Consider the following 19872-nt stretch of genomic DNA (forward strand, 5'->3'; position numbering starts at 1 on the left):
GAATTGAACAGCCCTCTACTCTTCCCTGATGCTTAACATATTAAGTTACAGAAAATAATAATCATAATAAGAGACTGGATAGCATCATTCAATCGTCTCACCCTTTTGGGGTGATCATTCTGAGACATTAAAATGTACTTATTGCATGATTCTTCTAATGCTTTATTTTTGATTGGTGTACTGCTGCAGTTAGGCCACCAGGTGGCAGCATTGCCACGTGTATATACTTTGCACTGACTTTTCAGGTTTAATGAAAAGTTTGCAAGTGGGCAAATCACCTGATTGACTGATTGATTGATAGGTTGGTTGGTTGATTATGTGCCGTTGAGCTGGAACAGGACTACAGGTTATTGTAATCTTGTGCCCTCAAGTTCGTGCCAACTCTTGGCAACCACCTTGGTGGATTTTCTCCATAATGACCTTCAGCTCTTCCAGCACCTCCATCTCCACCTTGAAATGTGGAGTCTTTGGTCCTCTCTGAGCATCATTCTTTCCCAGCCTCTCTAGGAATTGTTATTTATCCAAATAAAACTACTGGATTGATTGACTGGGCACCCTCAAGCCAATGCTGACTCTTAGTGGCCACATAGAATTACTCCAAGATGTTTTGTCCCTAATGTTCAACTCTTCCAATGTTATACCTATCACCCTTATAACTGAGTCCCTTCCTGCTGCTCATCCTCTTCTTCTCTTTCCTTCTACCTTTCCCAGCATCAGACCTTCTCCGGACAGGTGGAGTGTCCAAAGTAGGATAATTTAACAGAATAACAGAGTTGGAAGGGAGGGGGGTCTTCTATTCGCTTGCTCAATCAGGAGACCCTATCCCATTACAGACAAATAGCTGTCCAGTCTCTTCTTAAGTCCTCCACCGTTGGAGCACCCACAACTTCTGGTGGCAAGTTGTTCCACTGGTTAATTGTTCTCACTCAGGAAATTCCTCCTTAGTGTTCTAGGTTGCTTCTCTCCTGGATTAGTTTCCATCCGTTGCTTCTTGTCCTGCCTTCAGGCGCTTTGGAGAATAGGATGACCCCCTCCTCTTCTTTGTGGCAGCCCCTCAAATATTGGAGGGCTGCCACAAAGAATGGGGGATCATACTATTTGAGAACTCTGGATGGATGGGTTCAATGATGCATTGGTAGGTTTTCTTGGCTGCCCAATTGTTCACGCCTTGCTTTTTCTCTCTCTCTCTCTCTTCTGCAGTATGACTACAGCTTCCGGACAGAGCAGAGCGCTGCAGCCAGACTCCCTCCCAGCCCCACCAGATGCCAGCAGTATCCGCCCTCGTGAAGTCTCTCAACTCCTTGGAGTATAACGCACACGTACTACTGAGAAGCGACAGGACCTCCTCCTCCTCCTCCTCCTCCTCCTCGCTTTGTAATCTTTCCCCCAATCCCTCCTGTCCCTGACAAGCAGTATTAATGGACACCTGTCCAGCAAAAGACACAGAAAGCCTTGTTTTTTGTTTTTCCCCTTTGCATCACTTCCCCCCCCCCCCCCGCACACACACCTCCTTTGTACAAAATAACTGGATAGCATTTCTTTCCCTCTTTTTTTTAATTTTTTTTACACCAACTTGCTGGTTTTCAAATCTTGACTCAGCTCCTTGAGTCCTTTTGGACAACGGCCCTAACCCTGCAGATTCCCCTGGGATCAGCCCTCTTATGACTGAAGAGACATAGACCTCTGTTGTGGGGGCTTCTGTCTGTCCACGTTTATTTATTGTGGTTTTTGTGGGCGATCCTTGATTCCCTCCAAAGAGCTGTTCCCACTGGGCTGAAGTGTCTTCTACTAAACCGTCTAACAAAAATGAGTATCTGTTCCCTAGGTGAATGGAAGTCTCCTCAATGCCCAGCTCGTTGGCACTGACTTGTTTTGGACATGACCTTAAGCTTTGTCTTCTCCTGTGGTCCGGTAGACCCCATGGATAGATTTTTCTTAACCCAGAAGCACATCCTTTTTAGCTGTTGTCTGTTAACACCTGGCTGGCTTTATCTGGCGTTCCTCAGCTGACTAGCACTACGAAGATCCATCCTGTAGCTCATCGCTGGCGTCAGTGTTGCTGTCACCATCCAACTCACAACGTCCTTTGTGGTTTGAAGCAGCTTAAAATGCGTGGCCTGAACTGGACTTCTGTTTTTGGAATTCTCTTCTCCGAATCATCTGCCCGAATGGATGATCAACGTGGCCTTTTTTCAAAGATGGGCAACTTCGTTTCTGAGCCTTTTTTAAAAATAACAACAAACAAATGTGATTTATATCTGATATAAATTTTGCAGAAAGAGTTTAGTCCGGATACTTGTCTGGAAGGCCTACGAAATCTCCAGTGGCTCTCTCTAAAACATTTCTTGCATCCTTCCCTCTGTTATAAATAGTTCAATTCAGCAACCGGAAGACTTGTCCGCCTAACTGGGCTGCTTAAGATGAAACAAACCATGATGTGTTCTTCTGGAGATCTTGGAAGAAGAAACCAACACAGGCCAGTCTAATGTAAGCTTCAGCCCATGAGTAATAACTCCAGAATATACAACTTGGTGCAACTTGTCACTGAAACTTACAATTATTTGGGGAACCCTTTTATGAACTTCTGTGCTGCTTTTTTCTGTGCTGCCGGAGAACAAATACTGTGTCGTAGAGACAAAAAGGAGAGCAGATCCCTTCTTCCCCTTTTCATTGATTTCTTTGATTAAAACAAACAAACAAACAAACAAAAATAACAGGTAGAAAGGATCCAGCATGTCACATGTAAATAAATAGTAATTTCTCTAATGGTATTAAAATGCAGTTGACCTGGTTTTGGACCTCAGCTGCTCCTGGAGTTAGTTTAGCTTGTTTTGTTCTGGAGTAGTTTTATTCATAGCAAAGAGCGGTGGTCGTACTGCATAAAATGGATATGTCTTCCCAATCCTTGCCCAGAAGTTTATAAATTGCATTTTTCAAGAAAAGCAAAACTGGACAAATGGTCAGACGCTGGCTTTACAGCACAATCCGAGCCAGCTGTTCAGCCCTTCTACCTTCTTCTTAGCAAGCATGGTGTATGTCTTGATTTCTTTATCATCTCTCTTGGTTTTGCCAACCTTTTCAGTTCTCATGGTCCATTGCCAATCACCAAACTGCCTTTCTCTGCCCCCCCCCAAAAAAAGAGGGCTTTTGTGAAGGCATTAAATAGGTAAGAGGCCCCAACAGAGAAGACCCTGTTTCAGTCACTTCCTGAAGGTAGTTGGGAAATCAATAAGGTAAACTAAGACGGTGATTTGATCTTGCGCCTGTGATCTTGAAGTGAGATGTTAGGCAAACATCTCAAGCAGAACAGGTAGATCTGAGATGAAGACAGAAAAGTGTTTTCCAGTTAACAACATGCAAATAGAGCTAATAACGACGGCCAGCGGATGAGAATTGAATCTGGCTGAAAAATTTTGATTTGAATTTAAGAAGTCAAATCAAATGAGATTGATTTGGAAAGCCATTCTTGTTCGTTTATTATTTAGATGGCTAAAATGTCTAGGTGAAGGCGGATCCCGGAATCAGTTCAGGTCAACAGAGTTTTTAATGCCCCTCAATCAAGACTTCTTTTGCTCCCTTCCGTTGCCTTCAAAATTGCACGTCCAGGCCATGTTTGGAAGGATGGAGATGGTCCATCTCTACTGCAGCTCTTACCTTCTCAACGGCTGTGCAGAAAAGAGATCCCAGCTTAGCTGATGTTTGACAAATTATCCCATCCCACTAGTTGGTTTCCTTCCATAAGCAGGAGCCATAATAGGGTAGCAAAGAGATTTTCCCCATCTCAAATTTTGGAGAAGAACTGCTGGTTAAATTGAAACTGAATTCACGCCCTGGCTTCTTGGAACCCTGAAAGTAGAAAGCAGAGGAAGTCATCACCAGCCATTGCATGGACTCTCAAGAGGAGAGTGGTTGCTTCCTGTACGAGGGAAACAATTAACCAATGCACCAGAACTTAAAAACCAAAATGGCACCTTCTACTTTTCAATGCTCTTAAGAGCCAAGGAAGCAGCGTTGAATTCAAGGCTACAATTGCACCAGAATTGCCCCTCACACAGAAGGGGCAATTGTTATTGCAATATTCTGGTGCAGGTTTTGAATTCTCCCCCCCTTAATCTGGTGAGAAGACAGTGACAAACAAGCTAATGTAAGTTCTATCAAGTTCTGGTGAAGTTCTAAAGTTCCTATCAGCTTCCATCCAACCGTTCTTGGATGCTGCTTCTACATCCAATGGATAGAATGCAATTTAACTTTTTTTTTTAACAGAGGAATCCTTAAGTACAAAGCACACTAAGGTTATCCCTCTTTTTACGTGGTATTTGGCCTCCCAACGGTACTGGTAGATAGGTATTTATTTCTGTATTTAGACGTATACATATAATTGTGGATGCTTTTATGCCAGTCTCTAGTCTTTTTACATTGTTTCCACCCCTTTCCCATATATTTCTCTTTAGAGAATGCAGATATGAGCCCCTCAGCTCCAGACAGAGATTGGTAGACTCAGACAGAACTGAAAGCAACTTCAGAGAAAAGGTTTTGTTCACACTTCTCTCCACCGTACGAAAGGAAGGTGGACGTTTTTACCCAGGACCGTTGCCTCTGCTTACAGTCAGAAATGGTGGAAGGCAGGAAGCAGGATTGGTAGGTGTCAAGCTAAATTAGGCAACGGGAAATGGGGTTAGAGAACTCATCCTTGTTCTCTCAATACTGGAAAAATTATCTATAAATGAGCCTCGTCTCCTTCTGCCCCCTAAAAGGCAGTTGTTGGTCTTTAAACAAAGTGTCAGCATTTTTCATGGCTTTTGTTGACTTTCATGTTTGCCTCTGTTGGGTCCACTCTCCTTGTCCTTAGCCATTGGCTGGAGTTGAAGGCCATCAATGTCTAGGACAGGGAGAGGCAACCTTGGCTCTTTTATGACTTGTGGACTTCAACTCCTAGAATTCCTCAGTCAGCATGGCTGGTTCAGGAATTCATGAAGTCCACAAGTCATAAAAGAGCCGAGGTCGCCTACCACTGGCCTAGGGAGAAACAGGTTCAATTCTACTTCCTCGTAGTAGAGACTGGTGGTGTAATGTTGTTTTGACAACCCAACACTGAGGAACTTTTTTCCAAGCAGGGTAATCTTTCATGGAATACACTTTATCCAGGACAAAGCAGTCGTGCATCACAGGTAACAATGGGGATGTTTTTGTTGACTTCTCCACGCAACCCCATCATATCAACGGGTACAAATAAACCGCCTCGTATACTGTTATTATTCCAGACATCACCACTGAGGGGAGACAAAAGGTTTGTAGATCTTGGAGAGTTGATTGCCTGTTTGTGCAGCTTTTGTCAGTTTCATATTCACACATACGGAATATAGGTGTGAATGTACACATAACACACAGCTGCACAAACGAAAAATGTGTTATTTCTGCCCCTTCCCCCAAAACAGAGCAAAAAATAAGTATTAAGATCAGAAAAATCTGTGACACTCTCTAAAACGGGTGTTTAGAGTGTGGTTAATGGGGCAACACACAGACAAATTTAGGATAGCTGATGGGTTCAAAATAAGTTGAATTTGTGGAGTATTTTTGTGTGTGTGTGTGTGTGTGTGAAGTGAATTAAGTGTTGTGTGAAATTATATTTCGAAAGGGGGTTGATCTTGTTTAGGAAATAAATGGGGGGTTCCTTTGAGGTGAAGAAAAGTGACAGTGCAACATCCTATGAAACACATGGATTAAAACATCTCTTTCTGAGCTATTTGCTTCAAAAACAAGAATATTGTTAAGCAGCTGGGCATTTTTTAACATTGTGTTTGTGTGTGAGTGTGTAGGTATGAATGTAATTTTTTTTCCTAAAGATGCTATGCATTTTCTTTGTGATGGGACATTGAAAGTGGATTAAACATGTTCATTAATCCTATTAATATTACCCTTTCATATTTATTTTATTGGCCTACTTTGTATTTTACAAAGGGAAGCTCCCGTCTTGAGAACTTAGTCTGTATTCTTAATATAATTTGTTGAATAAAAAAAAACTTAACAAGTTCCTCTTATTCTTTTCTTTGAAGGCTGTGGGTGTCTTTTTGCTCCCATTTCATTAGGAATATGTCAATGAAAATATTAAATATTGTAGGACTTTGACACTTCTCTCTGTGTTTCTGGAAATCCTGAAACACCTTCTAAGCCAACAGCCTAGTTCTTGAAGTTTCTCTCTCTCTTTCTTTCTTTCTTTCTTTCTTTCTTTCTTTCTTTCTTTCTTTCCTTTTCTTTTTGTCTTCATCCATCCCTGTCTGTCTGTCTATATCTATCTATCTATCTATCTATCTATCTATCTATCTATCTATCTATCTACAGCCATCTAAAAAGCTCTATATTTCAAATTCTACCCATCCCTACTTTTAAAAGACTATCCATCTATCTCTAATGTACCTTCTCTATCTACCTACCTACTTACCTCTAATGTATCTTCTCTGTCTCTAATCTATATTCTCTATCGTATCTATCATATCTATCTATATCTATCTATCGTACCTATTATATCTATCAATCGTACCTATCTCTTATCTCTATCGGTATATATGTATAAACTAGAGACCAGCTCATTTTTTTTTTTTTTTTTTTTTTTTTTTTTGGTGGCTACAGTTGAGCTGTCCTCAGCTTCCCTGGTGGCCACATCACAAGCGTCTTCCAAATATGTTCCTCAGTTCCTACATTTTGGAGCTGATGGAAAATGTATACACGATGGTCCATCCATACCTCTTTTTGGAAAACCAGCTCTTATATCTGAAGGATCTCTTCCCTCCACCCATAATCTCGTTCTTCCTCCTCCTCTCTCCCAGTTTAAGGAGATTAATCCCTGTGGTTGAGACATTATGTCTGTTTGTAACCTCCAAAGGAACCGCACTTGTCCTGAGGGAGGGAGGGAACTTGTATGGCTGCAAGTATTGTGGGACTTGGCAAGTGACTGGATCAACAGAGGAACAGGAAGAGGGGTGTCCTTCAGATTGCGCAATGTATATATGCATTTTGCAATTCAGAGCTTGATCTTAAGGGCATACCTATTCTTGGAAAAAGACAGGTGTTCACCTACAAACAAGATCGTTTAATTGCCCCCACAAACTTTTTCAGCAAAATGGTTCAGACAAAGATGGAAATGTTTGATGGAGCAATTAAAACAGCTCTAAATTACGTAAAGGCATATAAGTTGCAATTGACAGAGGAGAATACGTGTAGCTCAGGGTTGAAATGTGGGGTCCTTGGTGCTCTCTCAGCTTGTTTTCTTGGAGATGTTTCATGACATGGCTTGGTAGCATCATCAGCGCTAAAGAATGTGGGGAGGAGGGACAGTGGGGTACTTGGTGCTATCTGTCCTTGATTGCTTTCTTGCTTACATTACCAAATTAGGTAACATCAAATATCTTCTCTCCTTCCTTCCTTCCTTCCTTCCTTCCCTCCCTCCCTCCCTCCCTCCCTTCTTCCTTCCCTCCCTCTCCTTCCTTCCTTCCTTCCTTCCTTCCTTCCTTCCTTCCTTCCTTCCGAGCTTGGTTATTTTCTTGCAGACCTTTCATTTCCAAATAAAGGTAACATCATCAATACATCATCAGTTTATTTCCTTTTTAAAAAAAAAACTATGTTTCCCCCCCCCCTCACACACACACACAACTTGGGGATAGATTCAGGAATGGAATCCTCACTCTTGGAGGCTTACAAAGGGACACAGAACTAGGAGTAGGGAGATGCCGTTAAGTCACTTCTCCTCTTCCGCTCCAAAAGGCAGCCAATACAACTTTCAACACTGTTACCTACTGACAATTCCACATGTTGTCTTAATAGAAGGCATGACACATTACAAGGCAGAAACACAGCTTGTTTTGAAGTTCCCAGCCTTCTCGGGAAATGACAAGCTGATCTCCACTCTCCAGAAGTTACAGCTAACACAATCCATCTTGACATTTGAATTACAGTCTGGGGGGGGGGAGTTGCTGGTGTTGAGGGTTGGTTGCTTTTTTCCTCCCCTTTTTTAATTTACTTGACGGGAGGGGGGAGCTCAAGGGGGCAAATAAAAGAGCTGATAGCATCCGTTCAGAGAGAAACGCATCTTAACCTAGTCTAATCCTTTTAAGAAAATAAGATATTTATGGACAACAAAACCCTGTCAGAATCTGATAGGTGCAATATATATGTGGGGGGGAGCCATAAAACTCCTCAAAAAGGTGATTTTTTTTTCCCTTTTCAAACTTTGCAAATTGCAGTTGTAATTATTGTGTCTACTCTTCGCCTTCCCCTTCCTAAGCTTTTGGCCAAATCCCTGGAGTCATATGCAGCCGGTTAAGATAATGAGGCTAAGGCGGAATTAGGTGTGACTTGATTTGTCAAGAGAGGGAAGGTCTTCTGCCCCCACCCCTCAGCTCCTACCACCTTTCTTTTCATGAAGTCGGTTATCCTCCCCCCCTCCCCAAATACCTTAAGGGGTAGAAAAAAGGCTCCCTTCCATATAAAGATCAAAGGTCTCTGCCCTTTTCCAAAATTGCTTCAGACTTTGCAGTCCTAATTATCTCTCCCATTCTCGGTTCTCTTCCATTATCTGGATAGCCCTTGCCTTTGTACAAAGCTCCTGTATGTAAGCCCCCCCCCCTCTTTCTTCTCCTTCCAATTGCTTTTTAAAAATGTTCATGTCCCTGTTAATTCTTTGCACTTGGTCTCTCAATTCTTCACCCCCTCCTCATCCTTCCCGCCCCCAATATTTGATTATTCTTTTAGTGATATGGAAAGCTTTCCTTCTCGGTGTGTTTTCAGATGGCCAGCCAGCACTGGAGACTTAAGGCAGGAGTGTTGTAAATAAAGTTCCTGATTGACTCGGGTGCTAAATATTCAGTTATTGAGTAAACAAGTAGACAACCAAGACTCGGTTAGTTTTATTGTTTATTTAGGAGCAGAGGGCAACAGTCACTGATATTTTATGTTTGGGGATAAAAACTGTTGGAAGGAAGGAAGGAAGGAAGGAAGGAAGGAAGGAAGGAAGGAAGGAAGGAAGGAAAATGGAAGGGAAAGGGAGGGAGGGAAATGGAGAGAAGAGAGGGAGGGAAATGGGAAAAAAAAGGAAGGAAGATGGAAGAGAAGAAAGGAAGGCAAATGGAAGGGAAGGAAGGAGTATTAGTCAATGAATATACCTACAGCTTGATTTTCATTTTATAAAAAGAGTAATTGGAAAGCAGAAATACGTATCAAAGCCAGGTACCTTGAAAGTACAGCTAAAGGATGCAACTTCTCAAAGCAAAAGATTATCAGCTGGGAAAGTAACCCTGGAATTTATGCATCCATTAAAAAAGTAAACAAACATTTCACCCCCCCCCCTTTTTTTTAAGTCCTCCCTTTACAAGGAACCTTTATGATCTCCCCTGACCAAAAAACCCCCCCACAAATAAATAAACCACCTCCCTGCTATTAAAAAGGGAGGCACCCATTCCCCTGCTTTGGCCCCAGAGGCAAGAAGATCTCAATGGACAGGCGGAAGTTCTTAAGATGTTTCCTCTAGAGGATGAAGTCCTGCAGTAGGACATTAACAAGTTGTAAAGTGATAAATGTGGTTGTATTGTGGGGGCGGAGGAACCCACCCTAGGAGAAATGTTGGCCTAGACCCGTGTCCTTTGGAACCTAATGAGGTTATTTAAATCATTTATAAAGCTCAGTGGTTTGGGACTGACATCTCTTTGCTTCAGTCCATCACCACAGCTCATCATGCTTTCCAAAAGAGTGCAGGGGATGATTTAAGCTCTGTTGAATGGATGGCATCACAAATGGACAAACATTAAGAGAGATGAGATGAGATAAAAGATAGGATAGGGTAAGGTAAGGTAAGATGGAAAGGGAAGGAAAGGAAAGGAAAGGAAAAGAAAAGAGAAGGAAAGGAAAGGAAAGATGGGATGGGATGGGACGAGGTGAGATAAGAATTCTTGTCGTTTTCCTGTACACACAATGGCACACATTAAAATGAAATTCACACATTAAAGTGATATTAATTCATTACTTAATACAACAAGGGGGGCACTTACCGCTGGAGGTGGCTGATGGGCTAAGACAGCCTCATCCTTGTCCCATCCATCTCTTAGCATTCTTCGATTCAGTTTTAGTGCATTTTTTAATAATATTTTAATCTGTGTAGTTTTAATATTTTAATTTTTTTTACTTGTTTTATAACTCATCAGGCACCCAGAGTCACCTGGCAAGGGAGATGGGCAATGTACAAATTTAATAAGTAAATAGAATAAGTGAATAACATGGGAAGAAATCGGGAAGCAGATTGTCTTAATTTGGAGGAAGGGGACAGGGAGATGTGGCAGAATTGGAAGAGGGGAAAAAACCAAGGTTCTTTCCCAGATGCCATATTGTGGTCCACAGGCCTGGAGATGATTGGCAGGGCTGATGGGAGGCAGGTTAGCCACCCTGCATAAAAGCTTTTGAAGGCTTCCCTTCACTCTCACATCACGTTAACAGGCAGCTACTATCTGTGCTTTATTAACAGGAGATGAAAGTGCAGAAACCAGGACTTGTCTGTCCCAAGAATGTGACTTTGTAACTGAATTAGAAGAAGCTTTCAGAAACCTTCCTAGATGCTTTCAAAAATGGCTCAAGTCATGGCTTAACGGGCTGGTTCAAGGCCTGTTGGACAAGGGAGCACAGGTGAGCTGCCTTAATATCTTGATTTAAGCCACTTCCCCTCCTTTCTGGATGGCCCATAAGTCATCTAATCACTCACTACGAGGAGCAGGAGCGGGCTAACTCTGTTTATCTCCTAATGACGCTGTCCAGACCCCAAATCTGCTCTCACAATACGGTCCAGCTGTGGGTGCAGGTTACTTTGTTCTTTTTTTTTCCCCCTCCCTATCCTGATCGTGTCACGATGGTTATGTAGTTTTAGGGAAGTAGGACATCTTTTCCCATTCTTGAGTATGTCAAAAACATCTGCTTCTACTTCTTTCCAAAGAGGAGCAAAGAAGATCACGGTGTCCAAGTCCCATCTTTGGATCAAAGAGAACCAAGGCATCCAAGCATCAGCCAGGGCGCCCGAGAAGCATCTCCAGGTAACAATCAACCGTGTGTCGTTTGTCTTGACTATGTGTCCAAAGATGTTGCCACCAGGTTATTTTCCGTCTCTCATAAAACCAAGCTAAGTCATATCTTCTTGTTGCAAAGAATCCATGTTGTTGTTGTTCAGTTGCTAAGTCATAGCTGACTCTTTGTGACCCCATAGTCCAAAGCACACCAGCCCTCCTCCCCATCCTCCACTGCCTCCCTGAATTTGCCCAAATTCATGTTCATTGTGCCACTGCTGTTATCAAACCATCTCCTTCTCTTGTTTGTTCTCTGCAACCTATTGTCTGAGAAGAGAAAGACGGGAAGAAAACGTCCCGGGTCTATTATTTCTCCACTATTCCATCTACTCCCATCTACTAACTGATGCTACCTCTCAGCATTGGCCATCTGAAGCCACCACCCATTTCTATCTAGTGGTAGGATGAGCTTGGACTTGACCCAGAAGCTGTGATTATTTGAATTAACTGCTTGCCTCCAGAAGGGGTGGGTGCTCCATCACTGGAGGTTTTTAAGAAGAAACTGGACAGCCACTTATCTGGAATGGTATAGAGTTTACTTGCTTGAACAGGGGCTGGACTATAAGACCTCTAAAATCCCTTCCAACTCTATTATTCTGAATGAGTAACAGAGCAGCAGACCACAAAGGAAGATCATCTTACATGCGTACTTAGCTATTTCAGGACTTAGGGATTGCCCCCTTAATATAAACTCTGAAATAACATCTTAGCTTGTTCTAAAGCTTTTGGGATTGTTCTAAAGCTTCCAGGAGCTTCATTCCTGTTAACGCTGGAGAAGGTTCCATATCAGGCCAAGAGAACACAGGATCTTCTCATAACGCTCTTCCAGAAGTGGTGTCTCTTGTGAACAGAGCTGTTTGTGATGTGTGAAGTATTTCTTTTGGCTAATGGAGAACATATGGCCAAAAAAACCGATCAAGGAAAACTGGCCCACAGATGAAGTCTCTTCAAAGAAAAAAAAAATTAAGAAGAGGAAACAGCAAACAAGCTGGAAAGATAACATTTCAAAGCAGCCCTTAAATGAATAACAGATTCGGTTACTGCAAAGGACTTGATTTTTTTATATTTATATATTTTATTTTTGTTATTTTTTTATTTTCAAGAAAAACAAACCGGACTTTTTGGGCCTCCTTTTTTTATTATTTAGAAACCTACAGAGCCAGCAAACAAAACAAAACAACCATCCCATAGGTAGCTAGACAGACAGACATTAGATAGGCTGATATACTGATGTACAAGTCAACCATCTATATGGGAAGACCATATAGATGGTTGACTTGTACCTCAGTATATCAGAAGACCGTTTCACCAACCCGGCTGATGTGTTTAGTTTGAATCCATGCACCAATAGCTCAGGGTTAAGCTGTGGGGTCCTTGGCGCTCTCTGAGCTGGGTTGTTTTCTTGCAGACGTTTCACCACCCAGCTAGGGAACATCATCAGTGCTCGAAGCGAGTTGGATTTGTGGAGTCAAGGAAAAGGGGAGGAAGAGGACAGTGAGGTCCTTGGTGCTCTCGGAGCTTGGTTGCTTTCTTGCAGATGTTTGTTTACCCAACCAGCTAACACTTCCAGCAATGATGAAAACAGGGCTGGAAATCCGAAGAAAACAACGAAGCTCAGAGGGCACTGAAGAGTGAGTCAGTGGGTTGAGTGGACCCCAAAGCTGAGTTACAAGCAGCCACAGAGAGTGGTTTACTTCACACCATGCTTTTCCTTTGGTTCCTCTTCTACTCTTCCAGAGGTTGGTGATTCCAAAGAGGGTGATTAAGCCAGCCAGCTAAAGGAATCAGGGCTGACCGTGGTTCAGGCACAGGAGGGTCATTTTAAATCAGTGCAAGGACCTTTGTTTCATTAGGAAAGCTCTACAGCAGGGGTCCTCAACCCTGGCAACTTTAAGACTTGTGGACTTCAGCTCCCAGAATTCCTCAGCCAGCTATTGCATTGTTCGATCCAGACTTTGTTTTCTGCCTAAAGCTGTAATGCTGCTTGCTCCATTCTGAACACCATGGTCTTTTGTTTAAGAGAAAATAGGGCATCACCCAGTTTGAAAACACATCCCCCACCACCACCTTTTTAATGAAAGCTGGACATTCAAGGATGATTGCTAGAATATCTATGGAGGAGAAGAGGCTTCTCTAGCTGGTCTCCTGTGGTTGGAACAGAGTCCCAATAAAATTGCCGGAATGAACATATGGGTGCCACGGCTTCATCCGTCTTCAGCAAGACCCCAGGAACAATTAAATGGATGATTAAGGATCCGTTTCCCCTGGTTCAGCCTCTGATCGATTCCCGCCCAGTGTGCACATAAGTCCCCACATTAATGGGGGTGCAGATGTGCAAATATTAATAATTAAAAGAACGGAAGAGGGGCAAGGAAGAGAGAAAAGGGAATGATAGGGGGAATGTGCAGATGCGAGTAAATCAGGGGGTAATTCCCCTGTCTTCAGCTCCCAATATGGTACATAAGAGCTGGGGTGTTTGGAAAGGGGGGGGTCCCCCCTTGGGAGTAATAAATGATACCAGATCTGCATTAAAAAAAATAACAGCAAATAAGTGGGATTTAATTTGGCATGGATTCATTTCAGACCTCAGGATAACCTTAGTTGCTTATGGTCTTCCTATTGGAAAAAGAGAGAATTGCTCTTTTACATATGTATACATTTGGTGAATGGGTTCTCTTTCTCTCTCTCTCTCTCTCTCTCTCCCCTGTCTAAAATGGGATTAACAGTTTTCATTTTTTTAAAACAAAAATCAAAGACCTTTCTGCAAGAAAAAAAAGTGAGTTTATCTTTGCCTAGGGCCACTCTTAAATCCTCAGAAAAATGTCACAGCTTATCCATCTGTGTGGATGGATGGATGGATGGACAGAGGTTACTCAATGTTTCAATAGAAACAGAAGAACAAAGCTGGAAGGGACCTTGAAGGTCTTCTAGTCCAACCCGTAGCTCCAACAGGAGACCCTATATCATTTCATGGCTGCCCAGTCTCTTCTTAAAAACTTCCAGTGATGGGGCACCCACAACCTCTGTAGGCAAGGCGTTCCACTGATTAACTGTTCTTATAATTCTTATAATCAGGAGGAACCTTGGAGGTCTTCTAGTCCAACAACCCTTGCTCAAGCAGGAGACCCTAGACCAGGGGTCTTCAAACTTGGCCCTTTTATGACTTGTTGGACTTCAACTCCCAGAATTCCTCAGACAGCCATGCAAACTTACACCTAACCATGATGAGTCATGAAACCTGGAGCCCTGCCAGAATCTTGTGTGGGGATCCCAGGATTGACAACGATTGTGAATACAAGCGCCTGCATTTTGATCGCATGACCATGGGTCGTAAGTGTGAGGACAGCTGTAAGTCACTTTTTTCCATGCTGTTGTAACTTCAAACAGTTGCTAAACAAGGACCACCTGTATTGCCTTCTTCTCCCTTGGAGCAGAAAGCTTGCTTGTTTTTCCTCTCCGTAAACCAACATTGTTTATTGTGAGAAAGACTTAAGATAGGATCTCTATCTGTTTATTATGGGGTTTCATTTTCATCCATTAAGAACGTAGTAATGTCTACCCGGTTATATTTTCTTTCTGATTCAGGCCTCTCAGAGAATAGAAATTTTTAGGCTGACAGGATCAATTGTCCAATCCTCTTGTTTTGTAAAATTGTCCTTTATCCTCCAATTAAAACTGGGGGGAACTTTGACCTTGTCTTAAAACAGTCCTGAAATAAATGAGTGGGGCTTCCCTCCCCCCTCAAACCAATGTAATTGATTCTTCTACTATTCTAATACACACAAACAATTCTTAACTTTGGACCAGCTTAAGACATCAGCAAGGGAGGTGGAAGGCTGGTAATTATTCTCACCTGCCAATCAAGCCCTATCAGTGAAATTTTCCTTCATTAATCTGTGTTTTTCTAATGTTAAGCCATGTTCCGAACAGCGTGAACGGTTCACATCTGCCTTTCATAGAGGAACTGTATTTCATATTCAAGGTGATTTTATTTTTCTTTTCAGATTTTTTTTTCTTCTTCCCCCTCTTTCCCGGGGTGATTATGTTTCAGAGAGGAACATTCCAAGCAGGAAGAGATGAACCAGTATAATTTCCTCCCCGTAGCCATATACATGGCAGATGAAACTTGTGGTGGGCATAGATCTGGAGGCAGTTTGTTTAGTGACTGTTTAAAGTTACAACTTGGCAACTGGTTCCTACTTATGACCGTTGCTGGGTCCCAAGGTCATGTGATCCCCTTTTGGGATTTTCTGAGGAGCAAAGCCAATGGGGCAGGTTGCTCTTTCCTTCTCTCCATTATCTGAACCAGGTGGACAGTCTAAAGGCATTAGATCACCTTTCCATCTAGCTGGTATCCAGGTGCCTTCACTGCAGCTGCAGAAAACAAGAAGGAGGTCAAAATCTATTAGTGTTCAGGTGATTAAAAACAAAATTTTGTGAGAGAAAAACATGAACCCCAAGTCTCCTTGAGTTTAGAATGTAGAACATAGAATAATAGGGCTGAAAGAGATCCCAGAGGTCTTCTAATGCAGCTCCGTACTTCAGCAGAAGACCTTATACTGTATCATCCTGGTCAATTGGTTTTCCCATCTCTTCTTGAACACCTCCAGTGATGGAGCATCCACAACTTCTGGAGGGAAGCAGTTCTACTGGTCAATTGTTCTCCCTGTCAGGAAATTCCTTCTTAGTTCCAGGTTGGACCTCTCCTTAAGGGTCTTCCACCAATTTCATCTTCACTGCCTTCCTTCATCTAGAACCAAATCTTAGCAGGAACCAAGAAACAGCCCAACCAGCCAAACATAATTGTCCACCTCTAAGCACTCAATGTCAAGTGGAGTCACATAATCTGTTAAGGAAGAAGAAGAAGAAGAAGAAGAAGAAGAAGAAGAAGAAGAAGAAGAAGAAGAAGAAGAAGAAGAAGAAGAAGAAGAAGAAGAAGAAGAAGAAGAAGAAGAAGAAGAAGAAGAAGAAGAAGAAGAAGAAGAAGAAGAAGACGAAGAAGAAGAAGAAGAATAAGAAGAAGAAGAAGAAGAAGAAGAAGAAGAAGAAGAAGAAGAAGAAGAAGAAGAAGAAGAAGAAGAAGAAGAAGAAGAAGAAGAAGAAGAAGAAGAAGAAGAAGAAGAAGAAGAAGAAGAAGAAGAATTCTCCACCCTCTTTAAGGTTACCTTATATCAGTGGTTCTCAACCTGTGGGTCGGGACCCCATTTGGGGTCGAACGACCATTTCACGGGGTTGCCAAACAATGCAGTCCGCCATTTTTTCCCCCTTTTCCTTAGCTGTGCTACTCCCTTTTATTCTATTGGCTTTTGAAAGCCAATAGAATAGGCTCTCTTGAACAGAGTCTAATTCTATTGGCTTTCAAAAGCCAATAGGAATTGCCCAGGCTGCCTCTGCCCTGCTGAGCCCGCCAAAAGTCCCATTCTGCAAACGGTGCTGCACCAGTTGAGTAGTCCTCGACTTACGACCGGTTGAGTAGTCCTCGACTTACGACCGGTTGGGGTCGCGGCATTAAAAAGGTTGATAACCACTGCCTTATATAGTTATATTAGGAAGGAAAGGACCAGATGAGCATTGGAGTCAGACATTAAGGGAGGCCAAAGTCTTGTGCTGAGAAAACTGCCTGGAAACTGCTCCAGGTAGCTGGAAATTTGTGGGATAATCATGTTATTTTGGGAGCCACTTAAACCAGCTGAGCTGGTGCCTTGATCTTTGGGATGCCCTGTAACTTTTCAGAGCTTTGATCCTTATCTGGCAGGGCGGGAGCAGATAATGGTTTCTTTCACTGCCTACTCAAAAGTAAAACTGGCTAAGCTCCGAGGGAAGTTGCCCGAGGACGACTTTCTGGTGGATTCCTGGTTTGATCCCTTCCTCCACATCATAGAGGCCTCACTTATTTATTTATTAAATTTATATGTCATCTACCTGACTGTCAAGCTTAAAAAAGTTGGAAGCGCTAAAGAAACATTCCAAAATTGTTGGGCATTGAAAATTAAAACATTGATTAACAAGCAAACAAACAAACAATAAAAAGAACTAAACTAAAGGGAGCAATGCATAAATGCGGAGGTGATGGGATCTTCAGCTAATCTACTTTTTAGTGTTTCGGATCAATATTCTTGGATCAATATTCTTCTTCCCCGCCCGCTCAGCTATTGCTCTGGGATCCGGTGTGAAGCTGCAGAGTTTGAGATTGCACGGCCCAGTTACAAATGAAACTGGTCCCTCCAGGAGAAGGAGACAAATGTATTTTTTTTTAGCAGAATAATGATTATTTTTTTCCCCCTCTCTGATTTTGACGGCTTTTCAAGAGAGAAAATAATTCAAGGATTATTCTGTTGTATAAGAAACCAACTTCAACAAAACTAATGTTAGAAAGTAGGCTTGAATGGAGGGAAGAAATTTTGGCTAGAGGGAATAGACATTAAAATATAGTTTTTCAGTGGACGGATTTGAGATGTCAGAGAAGACCCGTCAACAGGTCCCTAAAATGCTAAAAAAAGACTTTGTTGCAGTTGGGCAGCGTCCAAATCTAAGTGCTTAATGACAGCAACCATCACAGCAACCAGAAGAACATCTATTTGGTCAAGAGAGCTGCATGGCCGAAATGTCTAGAAATTCAGCTCTCCAAAAGCAACTTTGAAGAAGCAGGAGAAGAGCTTTGAGGCTTCTGAACGATGTTGAAAAAGACCCTTGAGAATATTATGGAGAACCCAGAAAACAAAGCCGGTGGATAATGAAACCAAAGTTCTCACTCAAGGTTCAAATCCATCCTTCTTCGGACATGTTATGCAAACCCTCAACTTTTGGGAAGAAGCCTTTGATGCTGGGAAAGGTGGCAGGAAAAAGGAGAGGAAGGACTCACTTATAGTGGCCACGGTTGCATCTTTGGGAGACTTAAAGGATGAGGTTAGGGACAGATCATCCCGGAGAAAAATCTTTCCGTGCGGTCGCTCAGAGTCGACACCGATTTGATAGCACTGTTGACAGAAGGCTTGGGAGAGAGAAGGTGGTGAATGAGAAGCTAAAGCTTCCACGAATTAAAAAGACGAACAGATTCCCCTCCTCTCGGGATTCCTCAATTCTGGCGAAGAAAAAATGTCGATTTTAAGACGGGGTTTGAGCAAGGAGAAAAGGACTCTTGGCGCCCAGGGCGCACGACTCTCCAAAAGACGCGTGTTCTAATGGCCTCAGAAAAAACCGCACCACGATTAGCACCCAGGGCTGCGAAATTCAGCTACTACCTACATTGGCTGTTCTTCTCCTTCTCCCTTCAGCAGCTCCCAGATGGGAGAGTTCGCCGCGAACTTGGTTAGCGGGCTTGGTTTCCAGCGGCAAGAAGACTGGCCGACTGCGCGCAAAGAAAGAAGCGGATCCGAAGAAAAAGCGAATCGGGATGGCGGTCGAAGCTTGGGAAGGAAGTGGGGACAGTCCGCCTGGTTGTTTCCCAAGATGATGTGGAAATGCAGTCCTCCCTCCCCCCGTTCACACAACCTAGCGGTGGAAAAACATGGCATTGTAGGGACAAGAACGCCGCGCGTAAGGAAGTAGAAATGGCGCCCTGGAACGGTAGCACGGAGGGATAAAATTTGAAATTTGGAACGGTTTGTACAGAAGCTGACCTCACACTGCGCTCGAGGCTGAAACGCGCTTAGCTCGTTTGCGTGTGTGGTGCAAACTCTACCCAAGCTATGGGGATCCCCTTGGGGGGGGTCTCTATGATGCCCACCCCTGACCATTGGACTGGTCAATATAATATCCGGGTTAACGCGTTGTGTGAATGCAGCTTGGGGGAGCCTAAGCGGAGTGGCAGACCATCTTCATTTGAGCGAAAATAAGAAGACCTGTATGCTTTTTCACACTGCGCTCAGCTCCTTGTGAGTTCAGCTCGCTTTGTCAAGGAACTGGTTCCTTCTGAGAGATTTTTTTTTTTTTTTTAAGCCTTTTCCATTCGGATTTTCTAGCGTCTCCCACCCAGTTACTAACCAGATATGACCCAGTTTGTCTTTCTGAGATTAACTAGTCATAGACTAGTGACTCTGAAAGAAAAGATTTTTTTTTCTTTTCTTTTTATAATATTCATTTTGCCCAGGCACCCTGAGTCCGTAAGACTTGCAACAGCTTACCTGCCCTTAAATTATATATATATATATATACCCAACTTTTTACCCCGGGCGCAACAGCCCTCCCTCCCTTGGTCTCCGAAAAATCCCCTGTTCGTTCCTCCTAGTCTGACAGTAGCTGACCCTTGTCTCCGCAGTCAGCCAGCCCGGTTGTCTGAATGTTTAAGGAAGGAAACGGAGCAGAGAAGGGTGAGAATTGCGCTCCTGGCAATCCACGCGCCCGTTCTTTCGTGCGGTGATCCCCTGATTTCCAAGACAACAGGTCCTCCAATTTAGACCCAAAACGATCCCCTCACATTGACTAGGGAAGGAGACCCCCCCCCAGATGCCTTAATGCCATCCATCCTCTTAAACGTGCCACTGACATTGACAGAAGTTGGTGGTGTGTTTTTTCTTTTTTAAAAGTTCTATAGGAAATAGTTTTACAAGCATTTACTGTTGGTGTCCTTTGAGAATTAAATCACTTCATCGAGTTTGCATCGTTTCCTGAATGCACCTGGTGAAATGATCTCTCTCTCTCTCTCCCTCTCTTTCTCTCTCTCTCTTTCTCTCTTTCTCTCTCTCTCCCTCCCTCTCACGCGTGAGCCTGCAAAATAGAAAACAGCAAGCGCGCAAAGTCTTTTTAAAAATATATCTTCCTTGGCACCTTATCCTCA

General features: G+C 42.9%; 2 protein-coding genes across 3 annotated transcripts in view; both read left to right on the forward strand.

The window, feature by feature from the left end:
* MVB12B (multivesicular body subunit 12B) overlaps positions 1 to 6030 on the forward strand; it is a 40829-nt gene extending 34799 nt beyond the window's left edge. For both annotated transcript variants that reach the window (XM_039322916.1, XM_039322915.1), the window contains exon 10: positions 1201 to 6030. In XM_039322916.1, the coding sequence (XP_039178850.1) occupies positions 1201 to 1287 (87 nt within the window). In that variant the 3' untranslated portion in view covers positions 1288 to 6030. The remainder of the gene's footprint in view (positions 1 to 1200) is intronic.
* Positions 4500 to 19872, forward strand: part of LMX1B (LIM homeobox transcription factor 1 beta) — a 194210-nt gene continuing 178837 nt past the window's right edge. The window contains exons 1-3 of the mRNA XM_039322914.1: positions 4500 to 4638; positions 10508 to 10665; positions 10970 to 11066. The gene's annotated coding sequence lies outside the window, so the exon portion shown is untranslated. The remainder of the gene's footprint in view (positions 4639 to 10507; positions 10666 to 10969; positions 11067 to 19872) is intronic.

This window comes from Crotalus tigris, unplaced genomic scaffold (assembly GCF_016545835.1).
Source record: "Crotalus tigris isolate CLP2741 ecotype Arizona unplaced genomic scaffold, ASM1654583v1 scf7180000024153.1733885, whole genome shotgun sequence".
Lineage (NCBI taxonomy): Eukaryota > Metazoa > Chordata > Lepidosauria > Squamata > Viperidae > Crotalus > Crotalus tigris.